This window comes from Acomys minous, assembly GCF_964271855.1.
Source record: "Acomys minous genome assembly, chromosome: 12".
In the NCBI taxonomy this organism is placed as follows: domain Eukaryota; kingdom Metazoa; phylum Chordata; class Mammalia; order Rodentia; family Muridae; genus Acomys; species Acomys minous.
In genome coordinates, this window is record NC_140493.1 from 27,900 (window position 1) to 52,498 (window position 24,599).

The 24,599-nt window shown below is 52.7% G+C and overlaps 2 protein-coding genes and 1 long non-coding RNA gene across 6 annotated transcripts in view; 1 reads left to right on the forward strand and 2 right to left on the reverse strand.

The window, feature by feature from the left end:
• Positions 1-1,321: 1,321 nt before the first annotated feature.
• Positions 1,322-11,101, reverse strand: LOC311580153. Its single transcript, XR_014773382.1, has 3 exons — positions 11,005-11,101; positions 6,896-7,056; positions 1,322-2,199 (listed from the first exon to the last, which is right to left on the reverse strand). It is a non-coding gene; the product is annotated as an uncharacterized lncRNA (long non-coding RNA).
• PPP1R1A (protein phosphatase 1 regulatory inhibitor subunit 1A) lies at positions 10,361-17,761 on the forward strand. The gene is made up of 7 exons (XM_084751448.1): positions 10,361-10,608; positions 14,123-14,183; positions 15,052-15,089; positions 15,474-15,537; positions 16,090-16,245; positions 17,102-17,208; positions 17,650-17,761. Exons 1-7 carry the CDS (start codon positions 10,525-10,527, stop codon positions 17,653-17,655), a joined length of 516 nt encoding a protein of 171 aa, XP_084607574.1. The 5' UTR covers positions 10,361-10,524; the 3' UTR covers positions 17,656-17,761.
• Positions 17,762-18,589: 828 nt separating this feature from the next.
• Positions 18,590-24,599, reverse strand: part of PDE1B (phosphodiesterase 1B) — a 29,906-nt gene continuing 23,896 nt past the window's right edge. For all 4 annotated transcript variants that reach the window (XM_084751444.1, XM_084751445.1, XM_084751446.1 and 1 more), the window contains 9 exons: positions 24,377-24,477; positions 24,161-24,286; positions 23,945-24,046; positions 22,884-23,004; positions 22,582-22,663; positions 21,556-21,664; positions 20,814-20,944; positions 20,272-20,394; positions 18,590-19,840 (listed from right to left, as the gene is read on the reverse strand). In XM_084751444.1, coding sequence (XP_084607570.1) covers positions 20,291-20,394; positions 20,814-20,944; positions 21,556-21,664; positions 22,582-22,663; positions 22,884-23,004; positions 23,945-24,046; positions 24,161-24,286; positions 24,377-24,477 — 876 coding nt within the window. In that variant the 3' untranslated portion in view covers positions 18,590-19,840; positions 20,272-20,290. The remainder of the gene's footprint in view (positions 19,841-20,271; positions 20,395-20,813; positions 20,945-21,555; positions 21,665-22,581; positions 22,664-22,883; positions 23,005-23,944; positions 24,047-24,160; positions 24,287-24,376; positions 24,478-24,599) is intronic.

A 24,599-nucleotide genomic window follows, 5' to 3' on the forward strand; every position in this document is an offset into this window, starting at 1 on the left:
CTGTCTGCTCTCTGCCGAAATAAGTCCTTCCCCGTTAAGTGCTCAACAAGCGCTTTACCGCTGACTGCACAGGCTCCCCAGGTCCTCTTAAGTTGTTCCTCTTCAGGTATTTATTTGTTCACAGCAATCAGAAAAGTAACTTAATACAGATAGATTATAATTTTCCCTTTGCCAGGTAAGGAATCTATCTTCTTGTCCTTTCTAAACCCTCCATCCACCTGAGTTGAGAAAAAGGTGAGAGTTGGAACAGCTAGCTATGTTGGGACACATACTGGAAAAGATAAATTCACAAGTGAACCTAACACCTGTACTTCTACTGTTCCTTTTCTCATCCTTCCTCCCCTCGACATTAGACGAGCAATATTTTCAATGTACATATAAGATCATATATGTCAGCCAGGCTGCTGATTAAAAAGCGGTGCCCGTTTGTAGTTAAGATAAACTCCTTATCAGGCACAGTCTGGCCCCCAGCCTCCTCTGTTGCCACTTCTCCTCGGAAACATATCCTACCCATTCCGGAATCCTTTGTGATGCTTGGACACATCAGCATCTTTCAAGCTCAACTCTCCTGTCCATAATACTTTTTTAAATTAATTTTATTTTGTGTGTATGGCTGTTCCCTGTATGTATGTCTGTGTACCATGTGTACTCAGTGCCTTGGGGGCCAGAAGAAGGCAGGTATACCCCGGGACTGGAGTCATACATAGCTGTGAATATCATGTGGGTGATGGGAATTGAACCTAGATCCTCTAGAAAAGCAACCACTGCTCTTAATCGCTAAGCCTTCTCTCCAGCCCCATAGGTGGTGTTGACGGTGTAATGGTGAGCATAGCTGCCTTCTGGAACATTCTTCCTACTGTTGGCACAGCTGCTGCTCTCATACTTCAGGCCTCAGCTCAAATGCTCTGCTCTTGGAGAAAGCCTCCCTGGCTACCTCACTCTTCACCTTCTCACCAGTTGCCTTTGTCAGCCCCTGCTTATCTACCACCGCTGAATTTACTTTGCTTGGAAATTGTCTCATTTGTATATTTGTTTACTAATTTGTATGCTTTTTTTCCACATAGATATCTCTCTGCCATGGCATCTGGGAACTAATTGGTTGTCCCTACTTACTACTTTCCCTGTACCTTGAATAGTGATTACACAGCACAGCTGGAGTTCAGTGGATTAATTTTAATTGAATTCTTGGGTGAAATAAATAATGAATTCTTTTTTAAAAAATTTTTATTATTAAGTATTTTTTATTTTTACATATATTTATATTCTTATACATATATACAATAAACTACCCAGAGCAAGAAGAACCACGAAACAATCAGGAACTATATAAATGTTACATGCATAGTGTTTTGGCTTAAGTGAATGGATGGGTGATGGATCTGCTGCTCCTTTCCCAGCAAGCAAGGAACAGAAAGGGACTTTGGGTGTCCACCAGCCCACTAGTGGTGAGAAAGGGGTAAGGCTCTCACCCTTGGTGAAAATGGGCATAAAGAAGGATGGCAACTAAGGGCTCCTCAGAGGGGCTGGGAAGGACTAAGATGGCCACTTACTCCATTCCTGGCCTCGGAGGGGTTAGAGGAACAAGGAGGAAAAAGAAGGCTGCCTGCCCAGAGAACCTGCTGTAGTATCTCACGGCCACAGCAAGGAGTCCTGATGTTATGTTTCAGCAGGGCTCCTCAATGTGCGTATGTATATGGGTGGATTAGGGTTTTATTAAAATACAAAGTCCTTCCCCCACTCCCCATGTTTTGTTGTAGAACATGGAGTTCCAGCATGTGGGGCAGGAGGAAGGATGGGACGCCCCAACAGACCTGCCCTGCAGTGGTCCCTTCCCTGTGACCTGGGAAGACAGGACAGCTGTGACCTGTGACAGGGCCATGTGAAGGACATGACCTGGCCCTGAACTCACAAAGCACGGACTCTGCCCGTGGCTGGCACCTTTCCTGGCCTCAGGAGCCTCTCTCCTTCAGTGGACTCACTAGATCTTTCACCCACAATAGTTTCAGAACCACCCAGGGTCCCACAGCTGTTAGACGGAGCTACCTTCTCTCCCCATCACCCAGCTTCCGCTTGGGCACTTCCAGCTGGAGATCTCTTCAGCACAGGCAAGATCATCCAGGCCCCGGTAGCTCCAGAGAGCAAGTCTCCTTCTCAGACGAGCTGCATCTCTGTCCTTCTGACTTGCATCACTGGCTCAGTCTGGTAGAAAGCACGGGAGACTTGGTTCTGGCTTATACGTGACAATCCTTGAAGCATCTGAAGATAATTATCTTTTGAATAATAACTGCTTCATTTGTCAAGCTCTAAATAGGAACAGTGTTGAGAATTTTGTGGACCTTACCTCACTCAATACTTGCAACACTAGGATGTAGGAATTGTTGCCACTCAACAGATAAAGAGATGAGCCCAGAAAAAAGAAATCTCACCAGCCCGAGGTGTCTCAGTTACTAGAAGAACCATGAATGTCCCAGGCTGACGCCATGAAAGGTCTACACTCACCCCTTTCTTAAAACCAAGCCTCCTGAAGCTGAGTCCCCTCTGCCACTAAACATCAGATCAAAGTGCCTCTTCTCTGGGACCCTTAAGCTCCAGTCCCCCACAGTAATAGCCAAATTCAATAAAAACCCTTGCAGTCACAGACCCTCGCGTCCTCTTCTCCGGCACTGGAAACCGATCACCTCCCATGCCTTCCCCACTCCACCTCCGTCCTCCCTCATCCCGCAGCACCGCTCCAGCAACCCCTCGGCTTCTGCCTCCCTCCTTCCTCCTCCCTTATGCATTCCATTTTCCTCATCTCCCAGGACTTTCTCATTCTACCTCCCTCTTATTCTCATGTTTTTCTTCCCCAAAACCCTCATTCTAAAAAGGAAAAGGAAATGAAGCAAGGAAGCAAGGATGGAAGGGAGGTTTCTCCAGCTGTGTTTGCAGGCTTTTCATTTCTTCCTGACCCAGCCACTGCTGTGGTTCTCAGGGCTCCCTCCTGAGACTGGCTTCTCCAGGGCTGTTAAAGGTAGCTTCTGCCTCTGCACCCCTCACAATGTGGGTGCTTGGTAAGCGGCTGTCAGTGTCAGACTGATTCACTTTAGATACTTCAAGTGGAAGCAACGTGGTTAGACTTCAGAAATGCAGGAAGCAACAGTAGGGAACTTGCTGAGACTCCGAAAGAGTTGAGTTCTAACCCACCCCTGGGGGACCTGGTCGCCTGAGACTTGATAAAACAATGTGGCCCACCCCTCCATCAACAGGAGGGAAATCATGCCTGGCTCTGGGAATCTAACCAACTACCCTGGGCTAGGGAAGTTGTGGATCTCAAGGAGAATCTTGTGGAAACTGAGAAGAACCTACAGCCATCACTTTATTAAGTCAGCATAATCCATAATTACATTTTTAATTCAAAAATTTATGTACATTAGTGTGAAGGTGTCAGATCCCTTGGAATTGGAGTTACAGACAGTTTGTGAGCTGCCATGTGGATGCTGGGAATTGAGCCTGGGTCCTTTGGAAGAGCAGACAGTGCTCTTAACCACTGATCCATCTCTCCAGGGCCTCCCATAATTACATTTTATGAATATATCTTTATACCATTGGACAAGTGTAGTACTCACCCTTTATCAGTAAAACTTATCTCTGCAACAGAAACCATTATAGGGACTCACAACTGATCAAAATGCAGAGTTGTGGAGACAAGCCCTAACTGACACAACACATCTCCTACACCTAAGGTTCAGGGAACATTTTGGAAAGGAAGGGGCATAGAAAGATTGTAAAAGATTGTTCGCTGTGGGACCATGTCTCCCAGAAATGTCATGGAAGCTACACTCATGAAGTCTCATCAACATGGCTGCCTAACCCTGAAAAAGGGGATGATACCAATAGACATGCTACCATGGAAAGGGGAAAGCTACCAGCGCCTCAACCCTGTACACCTAAGGAATGCTGAGAGTGGACTAGTCTTCCCAAGAAAACAGTACACCAATTGGTTATCCAAGACAAATGGTGAGCTCTAAAAATAGATACATACAGGTAACATCATACAGACTGAGAAGATTGTATTTGTGTACTTAGTATATGTGTGTGTGTGTGTGTGTGTGTGTGTGTGTGTGTGTCTGTGTGTGTGTGTGTGTGTAGTAACAATTAAAGAAAAAGCACAGCCAGGCATGGTGGCACACCTTTAATCTCAGCACTCAGGGAGGAAGAGACAGGTGGGTCTCAGGCCAGCCTGGTCTACAAAGCAAGTCCAGGACAGCCAGAGCTACACAGAGAAACCCCAACCTGAAGGAGAAGGGAAAAAAAGAGGCCATGAATTTAAATGATAGCAAAGGGAACGCACTGGAGGAAGGAAAAGGAAGGAAAAACGATATAATTATAGTCACACAAATGTTTTAAATTATTTTTTAATTTAAAAATTATTCTTCATATAACTTCAATGATTCCTAGGAAGCAAACTGTATTTGAAACACTATCTGCTGCCCTCTGCTGGCCACTCCATTTCTGGGCTGTTGTTCTCCCTGTCAGAGTTGCTGGTATAGACTTAGAACCTGAAAACCCTCTCCCCAGACACAATGGTAACAGCCTTGGGATCTTTTGTAAAAGAGAATTAAAGGTAAAATTTCAACTCATCACTGTATTAGGCAGACTTTTTATGATTGTAACAAAATGCGCGTCAGAAAAATTTATGGGATCTTTCCCGATGTGGTTTCAAAGGCATCCTAGATTCTGGGCCTTGGGTGAGGCACAGAATATTAGCAGGGGCACATGAGGAGAAAATAGAGGGAATCTTTAATAGAAGGGGCCAGAGCAAGACGTAGCCCCCAAGGGCATGTCCCAAGGACCTACCCCGACCAGGCTCCACCTTCCAAGCATCATCACCTTGAAGAATACATATTCATACGTTTTTAGACATATTTATTTTTATTTTATGTGTCTGAGTATTCACCTGCAGGTACGTCTGTGCACCACACACATGCCTAATACCCACAGAGAACCAGAAGAGGCAGCACAGCAGTGAGCTGCTATGTGGGTGGTGGGCATCAAACCCAGGGCCTCTGCAAGGGCAACAGATGGACTTAAGTGTTGAGTCACCGCCCCAGGCCCTCTACTCACATTTTGAACACATCAGTGGATTAAACCATTGGTTAGTTCAGAGGTCTCTCCCAGACACACACCAGTGTATTCACAACCCAGCAAGGTGACCGTCAAGATCAGTTATCACAGGCAGCAAAATACTGTAGGTGACACGTCAAAGAAAGGAGCCAGATCATCACAGGGAGAGTTAAGGGATTTGAAAGCCTAGCTCTAGGCACCTCAGCCAGAACAAGACTATTGGGGCATGGGCCAGGGCAACTCAGTAAAAGAGGAGCAGGGCATTTATGAGAAAGAAAGAATAGCATTCCCAGCCCCATCCCTTTCCTCACCCTTTACCCTAAATCTCATGGGACACTGGTACCTGTTTGCCCCAGAGCTGAGCACGTGGCCTGTGGGAAGGGCATGTTCGGGAGTCTGGGTGCTAACAGAAACTTAGAAGGAGAGAGAGGGTTGAGGAGCTGCAGCCTGGAAAAACAGCTGTGAGATACCTTGGCTCTCAGAGTTTGCCTGGCAAAGTGAGAATGAGTCTAGGCCCCCAGGGGAGGGACTCTAGATTCCTCACAGGTCTGCCTCAGGCCCACTGCAATAGGGCTGCCTCAAGAAGCCAAAGGATCCTGTCTGCTGAAGCATCCTCTTCAGACCTGAGACCTAGCCCAACCCCACAAGGTTCCTAAGCACTTGTGGAGACAGGAGAAAGACTCAGCTGCTAGCCTGCCAGGCCACCCTAAGCACAGCACTGTATCTACAATGGCCTTCTCACGGGCTGCTACAGGCAGTTGTACATTGTCACACATGACATAGGAAACCTTGGGACCAGATCCCTCCAGCCACAGCAGTGATGGGTGGCTAACCCCTGAAAAAAGGAATGCAGAGCTGGGCCAGGGCTCAGAGCTCTTTGACAAGCTATAACCTTCAAATGACCCTCCTGCAGCCACTCTCCCCTGCTGAGAGCCCAGGAGGGGAGCTGGCATCTGCTCCCCCTAGCCACCTATAACAACACACAAGAACCCAGGGGGCCTTGTTCTCTGCACTCCCGGTAACCTACCCTCATCCTGTCCTATGGCTAGGGAATTTTCCATCATCCCACCTCCAAGTCAAAGTCATTAGATTTAATCATTAACAGAGTGTGTGTTAATTAGTAGGGTAGGATGATCACCCATGCTGATGAGGACACAGCTGGACACTAAGAACAGATGATCTGGCAAGCATGGGGAGAAGCAGGTCCTGACTGAAAAGGGGCAGGAATGTCCTCCTGACGTCCTCCCTCTGAATTCTGAAGGCATCAATCCCCCCTTTCCACTATCCTCCTTTGTCAAGCACCAAAGGAGAAAACATTTGCAAGCGTGTAATGGATGTAACCCATCTGGGGACTACATCAGCCCAATCCTCTCTATATAACAGGATTGCATGTCGTTAAGCCAGCGTAAAGGCTGAGCTACTGGGAGTTTGAGAAGCTAAGCAACTGTTTAAGGTCACAGACACTAATGGGTGGAAGTAGCATGTGAGCCCAGGTAGACCTTCAAGCTGAAGGGGCCTAAGTGTGGAAAAGGCACAGTGGGTATGAGAAGCCTAAGGTCATGCTGACCCTCCCCCTGTCTCCCTCTCTCCCCTTGTCCTGGGAGTTACAGCGTCCTGTCCCTCTGCTTTTGAGACACTCCAGACTGGTAGTATTGGCCACCCATCAGCAGCCAGCACCTGGGCTGAGAGAGGCTGACACTGTACCCGCAGCACTTAGCACAGCGACTGGCATGTGTAAATGCTTATTGAAAGGATCAACTCAACCTGTAAGAAGGTTGTAATTAGTACCTACCTATAGGTTGGTCGTCTTCTGAAGACCGTCTGGGTGCCCATGTATTTCAAGAGGTCATTTAGGTCATGCCCTGCCATTGAATGGCTGCTCCTAGGTCTCTTCTGCCTCAGCCAGTGGCCACCATCATGGGTTCCCAGGAACACCAGCTGCAGGGCTGCCACCTGTGATAATTGCAGTGACAGGGCTCTTTCACAGGCAAAGTGGGTCTGCCCAAGTGCCCTCTTCCAGCACATGACAGAGACCATGCATCTATGCCAGTAGGGCTTCTGGGCCTCCAACAGATTCTGGAAATATCTACGCTGGCGAGGCCTTCCAGATGGGCTTTGGAAGCCTGCGGAATCACAGTCTTGGGAACAGTGCCCACCCCTGCTTCACAGGACTAGAAGCCCTAACAACTTCAGAACTTTTCAAAAGAGCAAAGTCACTCCATAGGTCAGAAGCCACGGTGAGGATGTTCAGAGCATATGCCACAAGCTCTGAAGTGGTTCCAAAAGATGTTCGAGAAACAGCAGCACCTGGGATGAGCATGTGTGGCTTCCCGAGGAACCGTAGATGGGCTTGTTGCTCTTTGGGGGGTTAAAAGCAGCTGCTAGCCTTTCCTCTGCAGAACTGTGCGAGCAAGTGTGTATACAAACCACTGTGTGGACAAGTATGTCAGCACCTTGCACTCCACACCCAGGAGTACACTCTGCCACCAGACCAGGCCAGGGTGTCTGGGAAGCTGGAGGCAAGGTCCTCCCTGCTGTCACCCTAGCCCTGTGACTTCCTGGACGAGGCTTGCTCACCTCGAACTCTCAACAGAACATTAGAACTGAAAGACATATGCAGGCTGCCTTGACTCCCTCGAGGGAGCAGGGCGATCCCAGAGCCATCGAGGGCATTGATAGCAGAGGAAGTTTTTGAACCTGACCTCCCAAATCCCAGCCTAGGTGGCCCCATCTCTCTGCAGCAGCCTGGTGGCCCATCCTCAGGCTTTATTGTGGGACTGGTGAAATTAACACTGAGGTTGGTGGAGCAAGAGGAGTAGACCGACAGAAACAAGGCGCAGTCCATTAATCTGGAAGGCAGCTCAGGCAGCAAGGATGGCATTAGGTAATTCCACTAGGTAGTGGCATCCCCAAGTCTCATCCCTGTAACCTTAAATATTCATAGGCCAGAAGTGTGCCCTGGAGTAGCTATAACTCTGCCACCAGGGTTGCAGCAGGGGTGACCACTTGGGCACTCCTCACATAGACACATTTGAGCAGGGAAAAGGACAGACTCGCTTTTCCTCAGCTGGGAGCCCTCTCCAGGCAGGCACAGGCCCTCTGCAACTCCCCAGTCCTGTGTGCAATATGCTCTGCTTCCCCTGTGCCTAGCAGGTGCTCACAGCTACTCGCTCAGCTCAGGGCTTAAAGAAAAGCGTGTACACACCTTCACAGTCACCACTCCACTTGGCCTGCAGAGGCTGTGCTGTGATCCACCCCACCTCCCTCCCGCCAATCAGCCAGGGAGCTCTCTCTCCCCTCTGGTTCTCCTCTGAGCACCACTTTCCCCAACCCCCTGTACCCCACCACTACTGTTCCCCAGCTGCTCCCAGGACCCCTCTTCTCATCTACACTAAGCCTCTCTTGGCCCCCATCTAAGCTGGAGCTTTCAGATCTAGGGATGTCAGAATCTAGGAGTTGAGAAAGGAACATTAAGGACAGACAGGCAAAGCCCCTGATGAACTCCAGGCCTAAAATTTGATGGGGGGAGGTAAGGAGCAGGGAGGAAATCTAAGCAAACTGGACCATCCCATAAGAGTGGAATCTCATAAAAGCCCAGATAGAGAAATTCTCACTCTGGAATTCTGCATGGAAACAAGCCAGAGTGTCCCCTTCCCTACCCCACCTCAACCCCTGCCCTCATGCCTCAGCTCCCTTACTCTGTGGATCCTCACCTATAAGGCATGGGGCTTCTGACACCACAAAGGAGATGAGGGCTGAGCTCCAGAGCCAGTGGTGGGGACTGTGCCTTCATGTCACCATGTCCAGGCTGAGAGGACAGAGGCCTAAGACATAGTGCCCCTAAGTGTATGTGAGGGAAGGAGATGCAAAGAGAAAGGAAAACCGTGGCCTGGCCCTAAGCCCACCCTCCCCCAGCCCCCCCCCACCCCATGCCCTGTCTCCCATGGTACATGGCTTTGCCATCTCTCTCTGCAACCTGCCCTGTGATGTGGGTGCACAGGTACTGGGATCCAGGGACACTGAACACCTGCCCTACTACACAAACAGAGCAAAGGCTGTCGAAGGGCCAGGAGAGACATATTCCCAGAGTCCTGTCACCACAGCTAACAGCAAATGAGAGGCCCACTGGCTAGAACCTTCAGGGCTGCTGACTGGCTGCAACCTGGCCTTGCCCTGGAGAAAGCTGAGCCTGCCTGCTGTGTAAAGAGATCCCTAGGGGAGGAAGGGGGGGAGGGAGGACTATTTTTGGAGGGAAGAGGGGAAGGGGCCATGGAAAGCAGACCAGAGGATCCCAGGTTGAGGTTTAAAGCTGACCCCTAGAATGTGTAAGGGGGGGGGGGGCGGCGGTAGCTGATCAAGACTCTTTCTCTGTTCAGTTTAAGATGAGAAACTGCTTTCCTGGCCCTGCCATATGCCCCCTCCAGGCTTTTGCCTCCTCTATCTCAGCCCCTGGTGCCTCCTAAGTCATCAGGGCCCCTCTCCTGTGCCCAGCCCAAGCACAGGGCACTCCAGCTGCTATGAATATCCCGTCACCCTCACTGGTTAGTACTGAGTGCTATGTTGATCCCATACCAACCCAGGAGGGTCTTCTAGAAGCCTGACTTCCATGCTTCAAAAGTGAGCTCGGAGCCATCTGTAAACAGGCCGCCCTACCAGAGGGTCTCCATCCCCACCGAAGGCCTGAATCCCCTTGTAAGCCTTTCACCTACTCTGCAGCCCCACAATGTAGCAAGCAGAAAGTGAAATCTATTTCACAAGCAGGATTGGCTTTCACCCTCATGACTTCTTCTTCACCCTAAATGGCATTCTCTCCCCAAGCCTAGAGACCCTCTGAGGCCTTCCCCCTCCTCTCCCTTCCTGGACCGCTCCCTAGACTGGAGCCAAAGCCCACACCTGATCTTCAAGTTTTCGGCTCCTCTCTAGTATTTGCCTCTGGGGAAAGTTATCTCCTAGTCCAACCTTAATCCCTCCGCTACTTACCTAAATTTTCTTTCCATCTTTTCTTTTTGTGAAATCTCCTTTAGAGACATTTCTACTATTTACAATATACCTCTCGAGTCTCGCCCAGTCCTTAAAACCAGCCTCAGCTTGAAGTTCTTGGTAGCCCACCCTCTACCCAGAATTCTAGGATACATGGATGTCAGGTGGATTAGGACAGCGACCCGCCCCGGCCTGGCTCGCAGCCGCCAGCCAGCCACGACTGGGTTAAGACTCGGGACTCCGGGAGGAGGGGGCCGGGAGGGGGCGGTGACGAGCCAATCCGCAACACAGTCCAGGAGCAGAGTGGGGCGCGCCGAGGCAGGAGCAGCTAGCTGTGCGCCGGGCTGGGGCCGGGGCCGGGGCAGGGGCCGGGGCCGGAGCGCAGCGAAGAGGGAGCTCGCCCGCCCCAGCCCGAGTCCCGCCACCGCGGGGCCCGGAGCCATGGAGCCAGACAACAGCCCACGGAAGATCCAGTTTACGGTCCCTCTACTGGAGCCGCACCTGGACCCGGAGGCGGCCGAGCAGGTACTAGCAGGGCGGGGCAGCCGGCCTCAGCGAAGGACTAGGTGCGGGGTTGGGGGGACCTGAATCCCTAAGCCCAGGGCCATACCTCTTCGGGGATGCACTCGCCCTGTTTATGGGGGTCTCCATCCCCTCCCCCAACGATGGAACCAGGTCTCATCAAGTGCGGGTCTCTGTGCCGGGTGTCTGTCTCCCAGAGCGTTGTTCACTCCTTGCCCAGTCCTGGGGACACTACCCCTCCCCCGCTGGCGACCTTACATCCCCTCACACCCATTCAACCCTCACAGATTGCCGGCTAGGTAGCGGCGCTGAGCTAAAGGGTACCACCGGGAGGAAGCGCAGGGCGGGGGTCGGCGAGTAAAAAGAGACCGCTGTCCTCCCCTCGGAGTCTTAACGCACCTGGGCTGAGTGTGGCACACAGAAGGATAAAGGCAGCTATGGAGAAGCTCTGGGGGCGAAGGTGGGGGCCTGCAAGCTGATGTTCCCTTCTGCAAGTGGGAGCAAGCACGTGGGTCCAGGGTTTAACTCCTGCCCTTTGGAGTAGGGACGGGGGTGGGGGTGGGGGTGGGGGTGGGATGCGGGGCGCGCCGCGCGGCGGACTGGAACGTGTGGGGCTGGGGTCCAAGCTTAGCAAGCCAACAAGAGAGCTCGGCTCACGGGGTGGGAGTGCAGGGCCCTAGCCCAGCCTCCTGGCCTGGCCTATTTTTAGCTCTGAGCAGCCTGGCAGAGGCGGCAGTGTGTGAGTGAGCAGTGTGTGCCTGCGTCAGTGAGCGTACAGAAGGGGCTACTATCTGCCGCGTGCTCCTTTTGCATCCCTGGCCATGTGCAGACCAACTCGGTCGCCAAGAGCATCCAGTTCCCTCCAGGCCAAGGCTCCCCACTGAGAGACTCGGGCCTCTGGGGATGGGTAGCGGAGAGAGGTTTCCACTTTGCTTGAGCTGATTGACAGAATTGGGTGTGAATGAAATGGGACCCAGCAGGTTCGCTCTTTAAAACTTCTGCCTCTCAGATCTCCTGGCCTCTCCTCTCCCCACCTGGTGACCAAGGGGCATCTTCGCAGCTGTAAGGTGTGGTTGGAGAGGGTGTGTTGATGAAGAAAATGAGGAATGTTTTTATGTGCTCAAGGAATATGCCTATGCCCCAGAGACAAGAGATTGGCTAAGATGACTTTTGACCCAAGAAAGGAAGCCCAGGAGAGGGAACTGTGGGAGCCAGAGGTTCTGAGAGATGCTTCTCAGTGGCAGACAGGACCTGACACCTGCTTCTGTTTGGTGCTGAAGGGGGAAGGGAGGCGGGAAGGCCAGCTGGTTCCCAGAGCTGGAGGCAAGGAAGCGTGTGGGGGCACATGGCAGTGTTGTGGGGCACATGGCAGTGTTGTGGGGGCACATAGCAGTGTTAGGGAGCCAAGGTGGGCGAAGAGCTGGGACCCTGCTCTCTTCTAGTCTTCAGAAATCTGTCTCTTGGGTCTGAAAGTTTGCCCCCAGTCCTTCCTGCTTGTTACCAAGTGTGTAGGCAAAAGCTCCAATCACAGCAGGGCTCTTACCCCCAACCTCCCATGGGGTGGTGGTAGGGGTGGAGGGGAGAAAGAGTGAAAAGCTAAGTGTACAGCAGAGAGAGGCAGGGGCTGACCTCCACCACAACCTTCATATGTCCTTGAGAGCTAGGAGAGGTAAGGGCAAAAAACAGAAAAGAGACCTCTTTGTTGGGACCCAGCAAGTCTAGCTTTCCTCCCTCCTGCCAATATCACAATTCTCAAGGACTCAGGGTGCTTTAAATCCCTGTCTAGGGTAAAGTAAAAAGTCTGTTAAGAACTGGGCGTGGTGATGCACTCAGGGAGGCAGAGGCAGGTGGATCATTGTGAGTTCGAAGCCAGCCTAGTCTACAAGGCGAGTCTAGGACAGCCAAGGCTACACAGACAAACCCTGTATCGAAAAACCAAAAATACATAAATAAAAGGCTGTTAAGTCAGGGACCTGTCTGACCTCAGAACCCTGCTGACCTTTTGGTCATGAGCTCCTTGGGCTGCCAATGCAGGTGCTATGTCAATCCACTAACCCTAACCCTTCCCCCCAGCCTCAGTCTCCCCACTTCCACCCCCACCCCCACTACCACCCCACCCCCACCCCACCTCCACCCAGGCAGAAGGAAAGTAAGGGGTCAGACCCTAGCAAAGGGGCGTCCGCCCTTGCACACACATGAAGCATCTTGTACCAGGAACATCCAGAGACAATTCACATTTAATATTTTTACACACACACACACACACACACATACACACACACACACACACAGGTCTGGCTCTGCTGGGACCTTGAAATATCACTAAAAACAGATGCCACTGATTTTCCCTGAAGCGAGAAGTCACTCATAGCCCCATTCCATACGTGCTGTTTCTTTCTTTGGACAGAGCCCCCTCTCTGACTCACACAGTCCCTCCTACTATTCCCACTTTCTAGACATCTTATCACCTCCAGGTAATGATACCAAGCAATAGATGCGAACAGGTCTAAATCTGGTCGTTTGGGTCCTCACTGGACCCTGCTTCCCTATGGCTGTTAGCCTAACCTGCCCACAGCTGCCCTGGGAGAGCTGCAGGAGCTCCACCCCTGGGGTGCTGCTCTCTCCCCAGCCTTCCCCAGAAAAGAGAGTCTGTAGAGTTCAGCAACAATCAACTTAATAGACTAGCCACCAGTCAGTTCTCTATGCTAATTTCCCCTGGGTGGTCAGGGTTCTGGCCAAGACCCCTCCCCATGCCCTGTTCACCTTTGGGACCACTTCCTCTGCTCTCTGGCCAATTAAAAAAGCCCGTGTGGGCCTGGTGAGATGGCTCAGAGGTTAAGAGCACTAACTGTTCTTCCAAAAGTTCTGAGTTCAATTCCCAGCAACCACATGGTGGCTCACAACCATCTAGAATGAGATCAGGTGTCCTCTTCTGGTGTGCGGACAGAATACTGTTTAAATAAGAAAGAAAGAAAGAAAAATTTAAAAATAGAAATAAATAAAATAAAAGGCCAGTGTGTCCAAGGTTATTGAAAACTTAAGAGTATTGAGGGGCTGTGGTGGCCAGGGGAGAGGTGCCTTCAACTCTTCCTTCATGGTAGGTGAGCCTGAGGGAGGCCTTCTGCAGACAGGTATGAGCCCACACAGGGTTAAAATGTCTGCTTAGCGGGTAAATGGGAGGCTGTGGGGAAAGCCCTCTGACCTCTCATTTATTTCTGACCATTGATCCAGGATGGACAGAAGGACAAAGGCCTGAAATCGATAGCACAGAGTGAACAGAGATTCTGAGGAGAGCAGGATAGGACAAGGGTAGGTTAAGGAGGCAGTGCAGGGAAGGGAAGGGAACGTGCAGATGGCTGAGGTGGTTTCTTGTGTCCCCAAGAACAGCTCACTCCAGAAGAGGGGAATGGACCAACAGTACTCCAGGGTAACCAGACCCTTTTTGAGGGATATGCATAATTGTCCTGGGTGGTGATCCTGGTGAACTTGACCTCTTCTTCCTCCTCCTCTTACCCAGATTCGGAGGCGCCGCCCCACCCCTGCCACACTTGTGCTGACCAGTGACCAGTCATCCCCAGGTAACCCACAGGACAAGTGCCTGTTAGAGGGGATGGGTGCTAGAGAGGAAAGGTAGAGCTCCGTTGTAGAGATCCCCTATGCTGCCTCGTAAGATTTATTTTGATTTTAGGAAGATGGAGCTGTGCTAGGAGGGGAGGAGACAAGCTGGTTCCCAAGCCCCCCAGGAACTGGGTTGGTCAACTTAGTGCAGGTTGCTGTGACAACAGCCTTTTAGGTTTCTCCAGCAACTGAGATGCCATTGCCCCCAAATGCAGTGACAGCTGTGAGGGGGAGAGACCGCCTCCATCATCTGAGCATCAGTCCCCCAGAGTACAGTAAGGTTAGGATGAGCTCAGAGAGCAGCTGGGATTCTGGTCCCCACTGAGGTCTTGGAGAATGTCAGTGGAGTTTGGTAGGTGAGAAGCAGCCACCAGGCTAGGCTGAAATCCGGGATGCCCAAGTCTCCAGCTTCCCCCGCAGCTCCCATAAACGATGCACATCTGTGGGCCCTGACCGGACAAGTTTGCTATTCTCTCTCAGGGAGCCCTGCTCCTGTGAAAGCTCAGCTCTTGCCTGGGGGTGGAAGAATGGCTGGAAGGAAAAAGAGACCTGGATGCTGCAGAGGAGAGAGAAAGAGGAGAAGGACCACAAATCTGCCTTCGCAGACCTCAAGGCCTGAGGCCAGGATGCAGGCTTAGGCTGGTCACAGGGTCCAAGTCTTGACAGAGCCAAGGAGCAGTACAGGGGGACCCAGAGAGAACAGGCCAGGCTCCTGGGACAGCTAAGGACAGAGGTGACTGCAGAGTCCCTTCTTCTTAAGAATCAGGGTTTTGGGGAGCCCCCTGGGTCTCCTGCTCTTACCACTGTTTTCCCCCCTATTCCCCCCAGAGATAGATGAAGACCGGATCCCTAACTCACTTCTCAAGGTGAGCTGGCTCCTCCCACTCAGCCCAGCCTCCTCCAGACCTGGGGTGTGGGTCCGTGAGAAAAAGTGCCCCTGCTTAGCATACACAGGCTCTGAGTTAGCTCCCCCGAACTCAACGCAGAGCCCTGCTTCCCCCACCACCACCAGGAGGGCGTTGATGCCCCCTTCCATGCACTCCCAAAAGGTGTGTGGGAGTGCCTCTACACAGGCCCCGCCTGCCTCACACACAGTGTCCACGCTCAGCCTGGTGTTAACAGCTAAGAAACGGGGAATCTTCTCTCACTCCCGCAACCCAGCTGCTCCAGTCTCTCATCCAAGTGCATGCCAAGGCAGAAGAGGGGGGTGGGAAGGGCTAACACCCAACCAGGCTCTGTGTCCTTCACAGTCCACTTTGTCAATGTCTCCACGGCAACGGAAGAAGATGACAAGGACCACACCCACCATGAAAGGTTTGGCAATCCCCTTCCAGTTTCCCCTCTGCCTGAAGCTGGGGGGAGTGGGATGTAGATCGAGTTGCCCTTTGCAGGGAGTCCTTGGGAGGTCACTGGGTCTGCCTTTATTTGAGTGGAGCTATTGCTATATGAGGGAGGCTGCCGTAGCCTTGGTGAAACTGATCCACAGACCAAGCCTGAATGCTCCCTCCTCACTGTGGCAGATAAAAAGCACATGTGACCGCCTCAGCACAGCACGTGGAAGGCGCTGTGTTACCTGAGTCCAAAAAGAGGCTTCTCTCCTGCCCCGAGGGAAGCCATAGGTGCTAGTACATTAGGAGCGTCTTCTGTACTTACAGGCTCTTCCTCTCTACTTGCTTATCTGCCTCCCTTCATCTCTCCTTACTGCCCAGCAAATGTTCCTCCCTGTTCAGAGCTCAGTGTGTGGGAAATTCAAGCAGCTAGAAACACACACAGACCCACTGATGGGGCTGCTGAACTCGGAAGATCCCCCCAGGGAGGTTTTAGGCAGTCACATCCCATGTCCCCTCCCTTTCTCTGTGCCCCCAGAGCTCCAGACGATGGTTGAGCATCACCTAGGGCAACAGAAGCAAGGAGAGGAACCCGAGGGAGCCCCTGAGAGCACAGGGAGCCAGGAGTCCTGCCCACCTGGGATCCCAGACATAGGCTCAGCGTCAAGGCCAGATACCTCTGGGACAGCACAAAGTATGTACGAGCCTGGGAAGGCACCACAATGCAGTTCCACAGCCTTGCAGGAAGATAGCTTTGCCTACTGGGGTAAAGGGAGGAGCTGCAGCCTGGGAGAGATGGGATAATAGCTGAAGTCCCCGTCAGGGGCATGGATGCACTCCGCACATCACATGTTTGAATCACTTTGTCTTATTGTCAGCCACCGCCTTAAACCCCAGAGATCCTGTTGCGGCCGGCAAGGGAGGGAAAACCCACCAGACTTGGAACAGTGCTTGACCCGGCAACAGAGTCAGGGCTACCATGCTGCCTTCACCAATGGCCATTTTAGCAGCAGAGCTGGTGTCTGTTTCACTGGGGTTGCGTGGGAGTCTGCCATTGAGCATGGCTCAACACCTGACACATACAAAGCCTGCAATTCAGGAAATGCAGTGCTGGAGGTGTAGCTCCATAGCCACAGTGCCTTCTCCCAGATGTATTCCATAACTCAGACCATTTCCAGTTGTGCGGAAGTGACACAGGGCACACGCTTTGCCCCGCAGAGCACCCTGTAATCAAACACATACTTTTTTCTATAGTACAGTAAATGGTCACACGAAGTAACAACATAGCCTCATATCAGTTCATGTCACGTCTAGCCTCACTTGAATTTATACTCTAATTTTTTTTTAACTTTTTAGAGGGTTGGGGGGACATTTTTATTTTAAATCTCTAGTTACAGGGGAAAAAAATAGTGAAACTATCATATTAACTGTGATCAGAGAAACCCCAGATGGCAAGGTAGACTTGCTCCCAATGGGTCTTGGGCCCCTCCTCAGAAGTTGTGCCTTTAAAAGGGCTGGCTCTTCCTCCACTACCCACTTTCCCTCCCTAGAGCCTGCGGAATCCACACCCAAAACTCAGGAGCAGTGTGGTGTGGAGCCCAGCACAGAGGACCCCTCAGTCCACATGCCATCTCTGGATTCCCACGGAGCCAGCTTGGTAAGCCCACGGGCTGGGCTCTGGGGCCTTCAGGAGAGCAGGCTGTAGGGGCTAGTATTTGGAACCAAAAGTGTGAACAAAAGAACAGCTATATTTAGTCACTAAAAAGTTAGCCTTTGTGCTAAGAGGCTACATATCTCCCATGACAAAGAGAGAGAGGATTAAGTGACTGCAGGAGGAAGTGAATCAGGTTTGCTGTGTACACCTTCTGGAACAGGTGATAGAAGTCAGCTGTAGATTTCATTTTATTTTTTAATAAAGGGCAGTTAGAGCCAAAATACTGTGGGCCGGGTGCAGCGATACTCCCTAACCTCTGCCTAGAAGAGAAGGGGCTCAGTCTGAGATCCAGGCAGACTGCCTCAGAAGGTGGGTAGCTGAGCTGACTAGAAAGGATGAGCCTCTGGCCTTCTTTGGTCACCTTCCTTTCCTCCCTCGCAACAGGTCTGACAGGAGTTGGCATCCTGGGATCGCCACTGCAGTGTGGAAACTCATGGACACTGGATGTTTCTTAATCCCTTGTTTTTAAAAGTGATAAATTTGGTGTTAGGCCCTCGGTGCTCGCCTTCTTTCCAGCCTAGGGATGCCTTCTCCACCCCCGACCCCACCCCACTCCCACACCAAAGGTTCCTATCTGCACTCCACAGTCCCCGCTCTCAGGACCGACTAAGGCAGGAAACAGGAAAGTGACAGAGACCTAGCCTCTACTTGCACAAAGACAAATGGACTTCTGGAAGGGGATGGGGTCATCTCGGGGCTTTCTTTCTTACTGTGGAAAGTTCTGCCAACATAGCAAGACTGCAGACTCTGGGAAACCACTGCTCTAAAGCATTACCCAGACCAGCGAGGGCTTGCTGAAGCGCCATCTGCTGGACATAAGTGGGAAGTGCATCTTGTCCCTAGCCCCTGAGAAAGGGAGTATTTGGAATTGTCTGGCCTCCAATTGTGTGCCCACTGTTCCTTATTTTAACCTGATAGAAAGATTGTCAGAGAACAGGATGGCTAGAAATCGGAAGGGCCACCTCTCCCCTTGTCCCACCTGCTGAGGCCAGGGCAAGACTAACATTATGGACAAATAGAGGAATGGTCTCTGATCCTAGCCAGGCCTCTGCTGCTGCTGATTCTGATTTTCCCATAGAATTAAAGAGAGGAAGAGAGAAGGCAAGATTCTCCCAGCCCCTTTGCTGCAGCAGTGCCACACAGCCAAAAAGAGCATAGCCTGGACAGTGAAGGGCCGTGTGCCCCCCAGACAGGCTTTACTCAGGGGTCAGGGTTAGGGTTAGGGAGGGTCAGGGAGAATACCATTGGCAGAGTTCTGTCTAGCTTAGAAGACAATCAGAAAGACACGTGAGAACTTCCACCTCGAGAACACCACACACATCCAGCTGGTCTCCCTTCTTTATTGATCTCTGGCTATAGCAGGGGCCTGGGAGACCGAGAGCATGGGGGGCGGGGGTGTCACATGCGGTTTAGAGTGGCAGGTCTAATGACCGTGGAGACAGACTTCACGAGAACGGGGCCCACTGTACAAACGCATGGCTGGTATTTACAAGAAAGGAAGAGGCAGTCGTCTGGACTCAGCCGTATCTGGGGTGAGGTGGGTGGGACAAGGAGCCTGAGGAGAGGACGAGGCTCTGCCTGGCTGTACTTGGTGCTCCAGGTTGCAACAGCCCTGAGCCACTCCCCTTCTGCCTTCCACCCACCAGGGGCCCAGGGGAGGGGACATAATGGGCCAGTTCTGGGAGAAGGGAGGCAGGAAGGACCTGTGACCACATGGTCCACCCTGCTCGCACTGGGGCCCCGCTGCACTCTCCTTCCTTTGCTCATAAGATACATCCTGAAGGAAGACCTCAAAACATTTACAGACATTGGTCGGATGAGAGCCTCCTAGTCCCCAGGGACAGGAAGGAGGCGAAGGGCCAGAGACCCCGCTAGGGCAGGTAACAAGTCCCTCAAGCCCAGGCCAGCCCCGAGTTCTTGAGGACCCCAGGGAAGGCTTCCTTCAGACAGAGTCCCAATGGCTCCTCTCCTCTCCCAACCACCGTCTGGGCACAGGAGAGAGGTTTTGAGGGAGTAGGGCTGAAGAAGCAGAAGTTCAGGGTCAAGAGGGTACCCCCTGCTTGTCCTAGGAAGGTACCTGAAGGGTTACCTGCACTTCCCACCCAGGACTTTGAAAGCTGCCAGCTTCTGGCCCTTTCTTAGGGAAAAGAAGGGAAACCCAGACCTGCCAGCTAAGATCTGGGGTGGGGGGTTGAGGGATCCCCCAAAATGTATTGCTTAGAAACTTGGAGGCAAGAAGGATGGGGAGGGTCCAGGGGGCTGGCATCTCTGACCCTCCCCTCCAAGCCATAGGAAGTCTGCAGGAAGCTCACCCCTCCAACGTAGCCATCTGACCAGGAAGGGAGTCCAGAGGCAAGGGGTGGGCACAATGACCACTGGGGCCTGTGGTTCCCAAGGCTTATGCCCCGGTGAGTGTTGGGTGGAGAAGGGCCCTTCCCCCATCCCACCAGCTCCAACATTTGGCTCTCAGGTGGGCTGTCTCTCTCACAACCAACACGCTCCCTTGGAGCAGATGGGGGAACCAGTCCTGATGGGTAGTGCTAATGACATCGAAGACTTTGGACTCAGTGAGAACCTGGGGAAAGAAGAAGACACTTCAGTGCTCTGTTCTGGAACTTCATCTCTAACCTAACCTTCCTTCTCCAAATCCCACCCAGTCCTCCCTCGGTCCCTAGTTGGGTGCTAATGTCCCTCAGAAGCAACGGCAGCCAATGGTGTCAGCTGGCTGAAACAGGCCTCATCCATTCACCTGCCTTCACTGAGCCTTGTGCCCAGACTGGTACCTGTTTTCTAATCTCACAAAGGCTGGCACATGTGTCATCCTGCCTGCCTGTTCTGTCCAAAGAAGATGGCAGGAGTCCCTCGCTTCCCACCCTGGCTCAGCCTTATGCCTCCAAGTCTTTTTTGCTTTACTGCCTGGGAAGAGAAGAAGCCCCTGCCCAGCAATGCCCAGTGATGAGCCCCCAGAAGCAGGCTGGCTTGGCTACCCTCCTGCTCCCGGCTCACCTGGCCAGGCCCGACTCCCCTAATCCAGATTCCCATTCTGGTTGTGATCATCTTCTGCGGGGGATGGTGGGGCCTCTTCCTCACAGGGGGACAGTTCATCAATGGACATCTGGTTGGTGATGCCTACGGCAGGTTCCAAGGAAACTGACGTTAGGCTAAGAAGTAGTTTCTCCAGAACCAAGGTATATGTGTAGAAAATGAGAGAACTGACTCATCTGCCACCTGCCTCCAAACTGAGCCACCTGCACCCATCCCACATGGAAACTCACAGCCTCTGCTCACAGAGTGGCCAGAACCACCAAGGCACCCAGATGTCCAGGGTCACCATTTGGAGGCAGCCACGGTGTGCGAAGGAATGCAGCCATGTGCATAGGGTCCCCGGACTTACAACACTGTCCCTATAATCTCTCCAGCCTCTCGTGTTAGAACAGCTCAAGCCACAACCAGTCAGCCTTCCCTGGGGCTCAACAAAAGGGAGACTGCTGCTGCTCCGCCAGGCAGCCCTAGAGTGTTCACCCACATGCACCCATAACAGCACTCACCACTTGCCGCCCGTTCCTTCCACTTCTGTTTGTTCTCTTGAATGTACTTGGTCCAGGTGGAGCGGAAACTGACCACGTCAGGGTTGGGGTCTCCTACGTCCACATCTAAAGAAGGCTGGCGCCACTGGAAGCTAGAAACAAGACCCCCCATACACACACGCAATTCTAGATTTAAGACGCCACCCTCTTCAGAACCTACTTCTTAACCCTCAGCATAGAGAAGATGGCTGAGGAGCTGGGGTCCTCCTCTTTTCTCTTCTCCTAGATACCCCCAAATCCTTGTCTCTACAGTTGTACCCCTCCCTCTCTATACTTTGTCTCCTGATAGAAGGAGAAAAACAATCCTGAGGGCCAGAGAGATGGCTCATGGGTTAAGAGCACTGGGTGTTCTTCCAGATGGACCCAGGTTCAATTCCCAGCACCCACATGGCAGCTCACAACTGTCTGTGACTCCCGTTCCAGGGGATCTGGCACCCTCACACAGACATGCATGCAGGCAAAACACCAATGTACATAAAATAAAAATAAATATATTACTTTTTAAAGCAATATTATCTGAAAGACAGTGTAGACCCGTAGAGGGAAAAATAATGTAGGCACCACATCCTTTTGTGGCAAGCAGAGGGGCTCTCAAACCTAAAGCAGCCACCTCCCTCCCACTTCCTTCCAGGCGGCGTCTCTTCTTGTGAGGGAATTCTCTCTGTGCATCCAATGAACGCATGGTCACCCCAGCCATAGTCACCTGGGCTGACTTTTAGACTTGGAATCATCATCTGCCAAGGGCTGGACACTCTTCTCGGCCACATCAGTCAGCACAGAGAAAGTGGGTTCCACAATGAAGTCAATGAAACCTGCAGAAGTGCTCAGTCAGCAAAGATGCCGCACTTGGGGGGGCTAGGCAGAGGTGAGCGGGAGCGTGGCTGTGGGCTGCGGCTGGGGGGTGCGGCTAGGCAGAGGTGAGCGGGAGCGTGGCTGTGGGCTGCGGCTGGGGGGGGGGGGGGCTAGGCAAGGGTGAGCGGGAGCGTGGCTGGGGGCCGCGGCTGGGGGGTGCGGCTAGGCAGAGGTGAGCGGGAGCGTGGCTGGGGGGTGCGGCTAGGCAGAGGTGAGCGGGAGCGTGTTTGTGGGCCGCGGCTGGGGGCGGGGGCTAGGCAGGGGTGAGCGGGAGCGTGGCTGTGGGCCGTGGCTGGGGGGGGGGGGGGGCTAGGCAGAGGTGAGCGGGAGCGTGGCTGTGGGCCGCGGCTGGGGGGGGGGGCTAGGCAGAGGTGAGCGGGAGCGTGGCTGTGGGCCGCGGCTGGGGGGGGGGGGGGCTAGGCAGAGGTGAGCGGGAGCGTGGCTGTGGGCCGCGGCTGTGGGGGGGCTAGGCAGAGGTGAGCGGGAGCGTGGCTGTGGGCCGCGGCTGGGGGGGGGGGGGCTAGGCAGAGGTGAGCGGGAGTGTGGCTGTGGGCTGCGGCTGGGGGGCGGGGGGGGCTAGGCAGGGGTGAGCGGGAGCGTGGCTGTGGGCCGTGGCTGGGGGGTGCGGCTAGGCAGGGGTGAGCGGGAGCGTGGCTGTGGGCCGCGGCTGCAAGTAACAAAGCCTAGAGAAGTGACTTAGGGGACAGTTTGGAGAGGATCTCTTTGTGAACCCAGAAAGATCCTTCTTGTCTGTCACAGAACCCCACATCCATCCCATCATCCTTGCCTCAGCAAGAAGAGCAGTTTGGGGACTCGGAGGCTGGGAACAAGCCTGGCCAGGCCCAGACATCTCCTTTCCTCTCGGCCTCAGACTCACCTATCTGGGACTGGGCCACCAACGTGGAGGTGCGATCACAGAGTGGAGAGAAGGGCAGGCCTAGCTCTGCCTCCTTGTCACCCTAGGAAAAGAGGATGGATGCCTCAGGGTTAGGAGGGCTGCAACGAGGGAAAATGATGCCGCCCCCTCTGACCTGGAAACGAGGGTTGCATGGAGACAGCCAGTGTCCAGCTCCGCCCATAGATTTGACCCCACGGGCTTGGGATCAGTTCAGGAGTGGAGGGTGGACAGGTGGGAAGCGTGCAGGGCAGGGGATAGGAAGGCTCCACTGACAGGGTTACCTGGCGGAAGAACTCTTCCATTAGGGCCTTGGTCCAGCGGCTGTGGACTGACCACTGCTTGGTTGGGTGGCTGATGTCAGCAGCATGAAGCAGAAGAGATAGGGCCTTGGATTTGTCAATCCTGGTTAGGGCAAGTGTTAAAGAAAGAGAAACTGATCTTCTAGGAAAAGGAAACCTTAGCCATCCCCCAACTTCCAGACACACACACACACACACACACACACACACACACTCACTTCCACATAACTCTAAACAGTCCACACACATGCACACTCGCCTGTATGTAGATCTAGAGGCACAGTAAGTAGCTGAGAACCCATGTTCTTACAATCCGTGGACATGGATTTGACGCCTCCCATTTGACTCCGCCCTCATGCCTACCACCCACTAGTTGTGAAAACACTAAGCAAGTTACTGAGGACATCGTAATTCGTTTTCTTCAAGCCGAAAGTGAAAATAACCCTACCATATATTGAGCTGTTCTGAGAATTAAATGGCTTACATATAACAAGAATTTCAAAGTGTCTGACACATAATGTGCACCCAGTGATGTTACTTACATTGATACTGAGGATCCCCCCAACAATGTCCCATGGTGACCCCACAGTCTCCATTCAGACAGCAAGTCAACACACACCTCCAGGACGCCAAGTCCCTTCTCGCTTGCGCACGCGTACCCACACCCACGCACTTCTAGACGGCATTAGATAGAAGGATCACACTTGTTCGTCTCCATTTTTGTTCTTTTTTTAACCTCACACAACTCCTCCTTTCAGAATCGGAATTGGTGTAGAGAGAGGCACTTCGCTGTTTCAGACAAGGACACGTGTCCAGAAAGACTGAGTGTATTTCCAAACATTCCAGAGTAATCCTGTCCTACAGTTACAAGAAAAGCCCCCATCCAGGCTCCATTAGACCTGTTAGGTACACATCCAAAGCCACATTCACAAAAACCACGCACACTTGCCCATGTATGCTCGGGTGAAGCCACTACCCAGTGTACCTTGATTCAGGGTACCCCTCTCTGGCCTGGCCCTGCCCCACACCCCTCCATGGGCTACCTCTCCAGCTGCTGCAGGGCTGTCTTCATGGACTTCACTTGCTGGAAATGGCAGGACATGTCTGTGGCCAACACCATCTCAATGACCAGGGCCCGCAGCTCTCTGGGTGAATAGAGAAGAGACCAGTCTTCTCAGCACTGGGTGGGACTAACAGAGATGGGGGAAGGGCAGCTGGGATAAGGGTTTCTGGAACGCCACATGCTGGCCTGTGCTCACGCAAATTCATCCTTGGTGAGGTTGATAAAAATGTTCATCTCATCATCCTGCATCAAGCGAAAAACAGAGCTGATGTGGTGATTCTCCAGCACCGAGCGATCATTGTACAGGATGGCGCATTCTGACCTGTGAAGCTGTATGTCACGCCCAGCCCCCTATAAAGGGCTCCACCGGCAGCCGTGGCCCCTCCTGCTCCCACCATGCCCCAGGGCTCACTTGGTCTGGATGTGGAAGCTGTTGGTTGTGCCTGTGTGTTCATAGTCATGGATGGCTGCGGCAAAAATGATGGCCAAGACCTCGATCTCTGACAGGCAGTGCTAGGGGAAGAAAAAGAAGAGGATGAACTTGGGCCAGCACTCTGCCAGCCACTCCCCAGATGCCTTCCCCACAACTACAGCACTCTACCCAAATCAAATCTAGCCCTGTGTCCTTCCTCTGG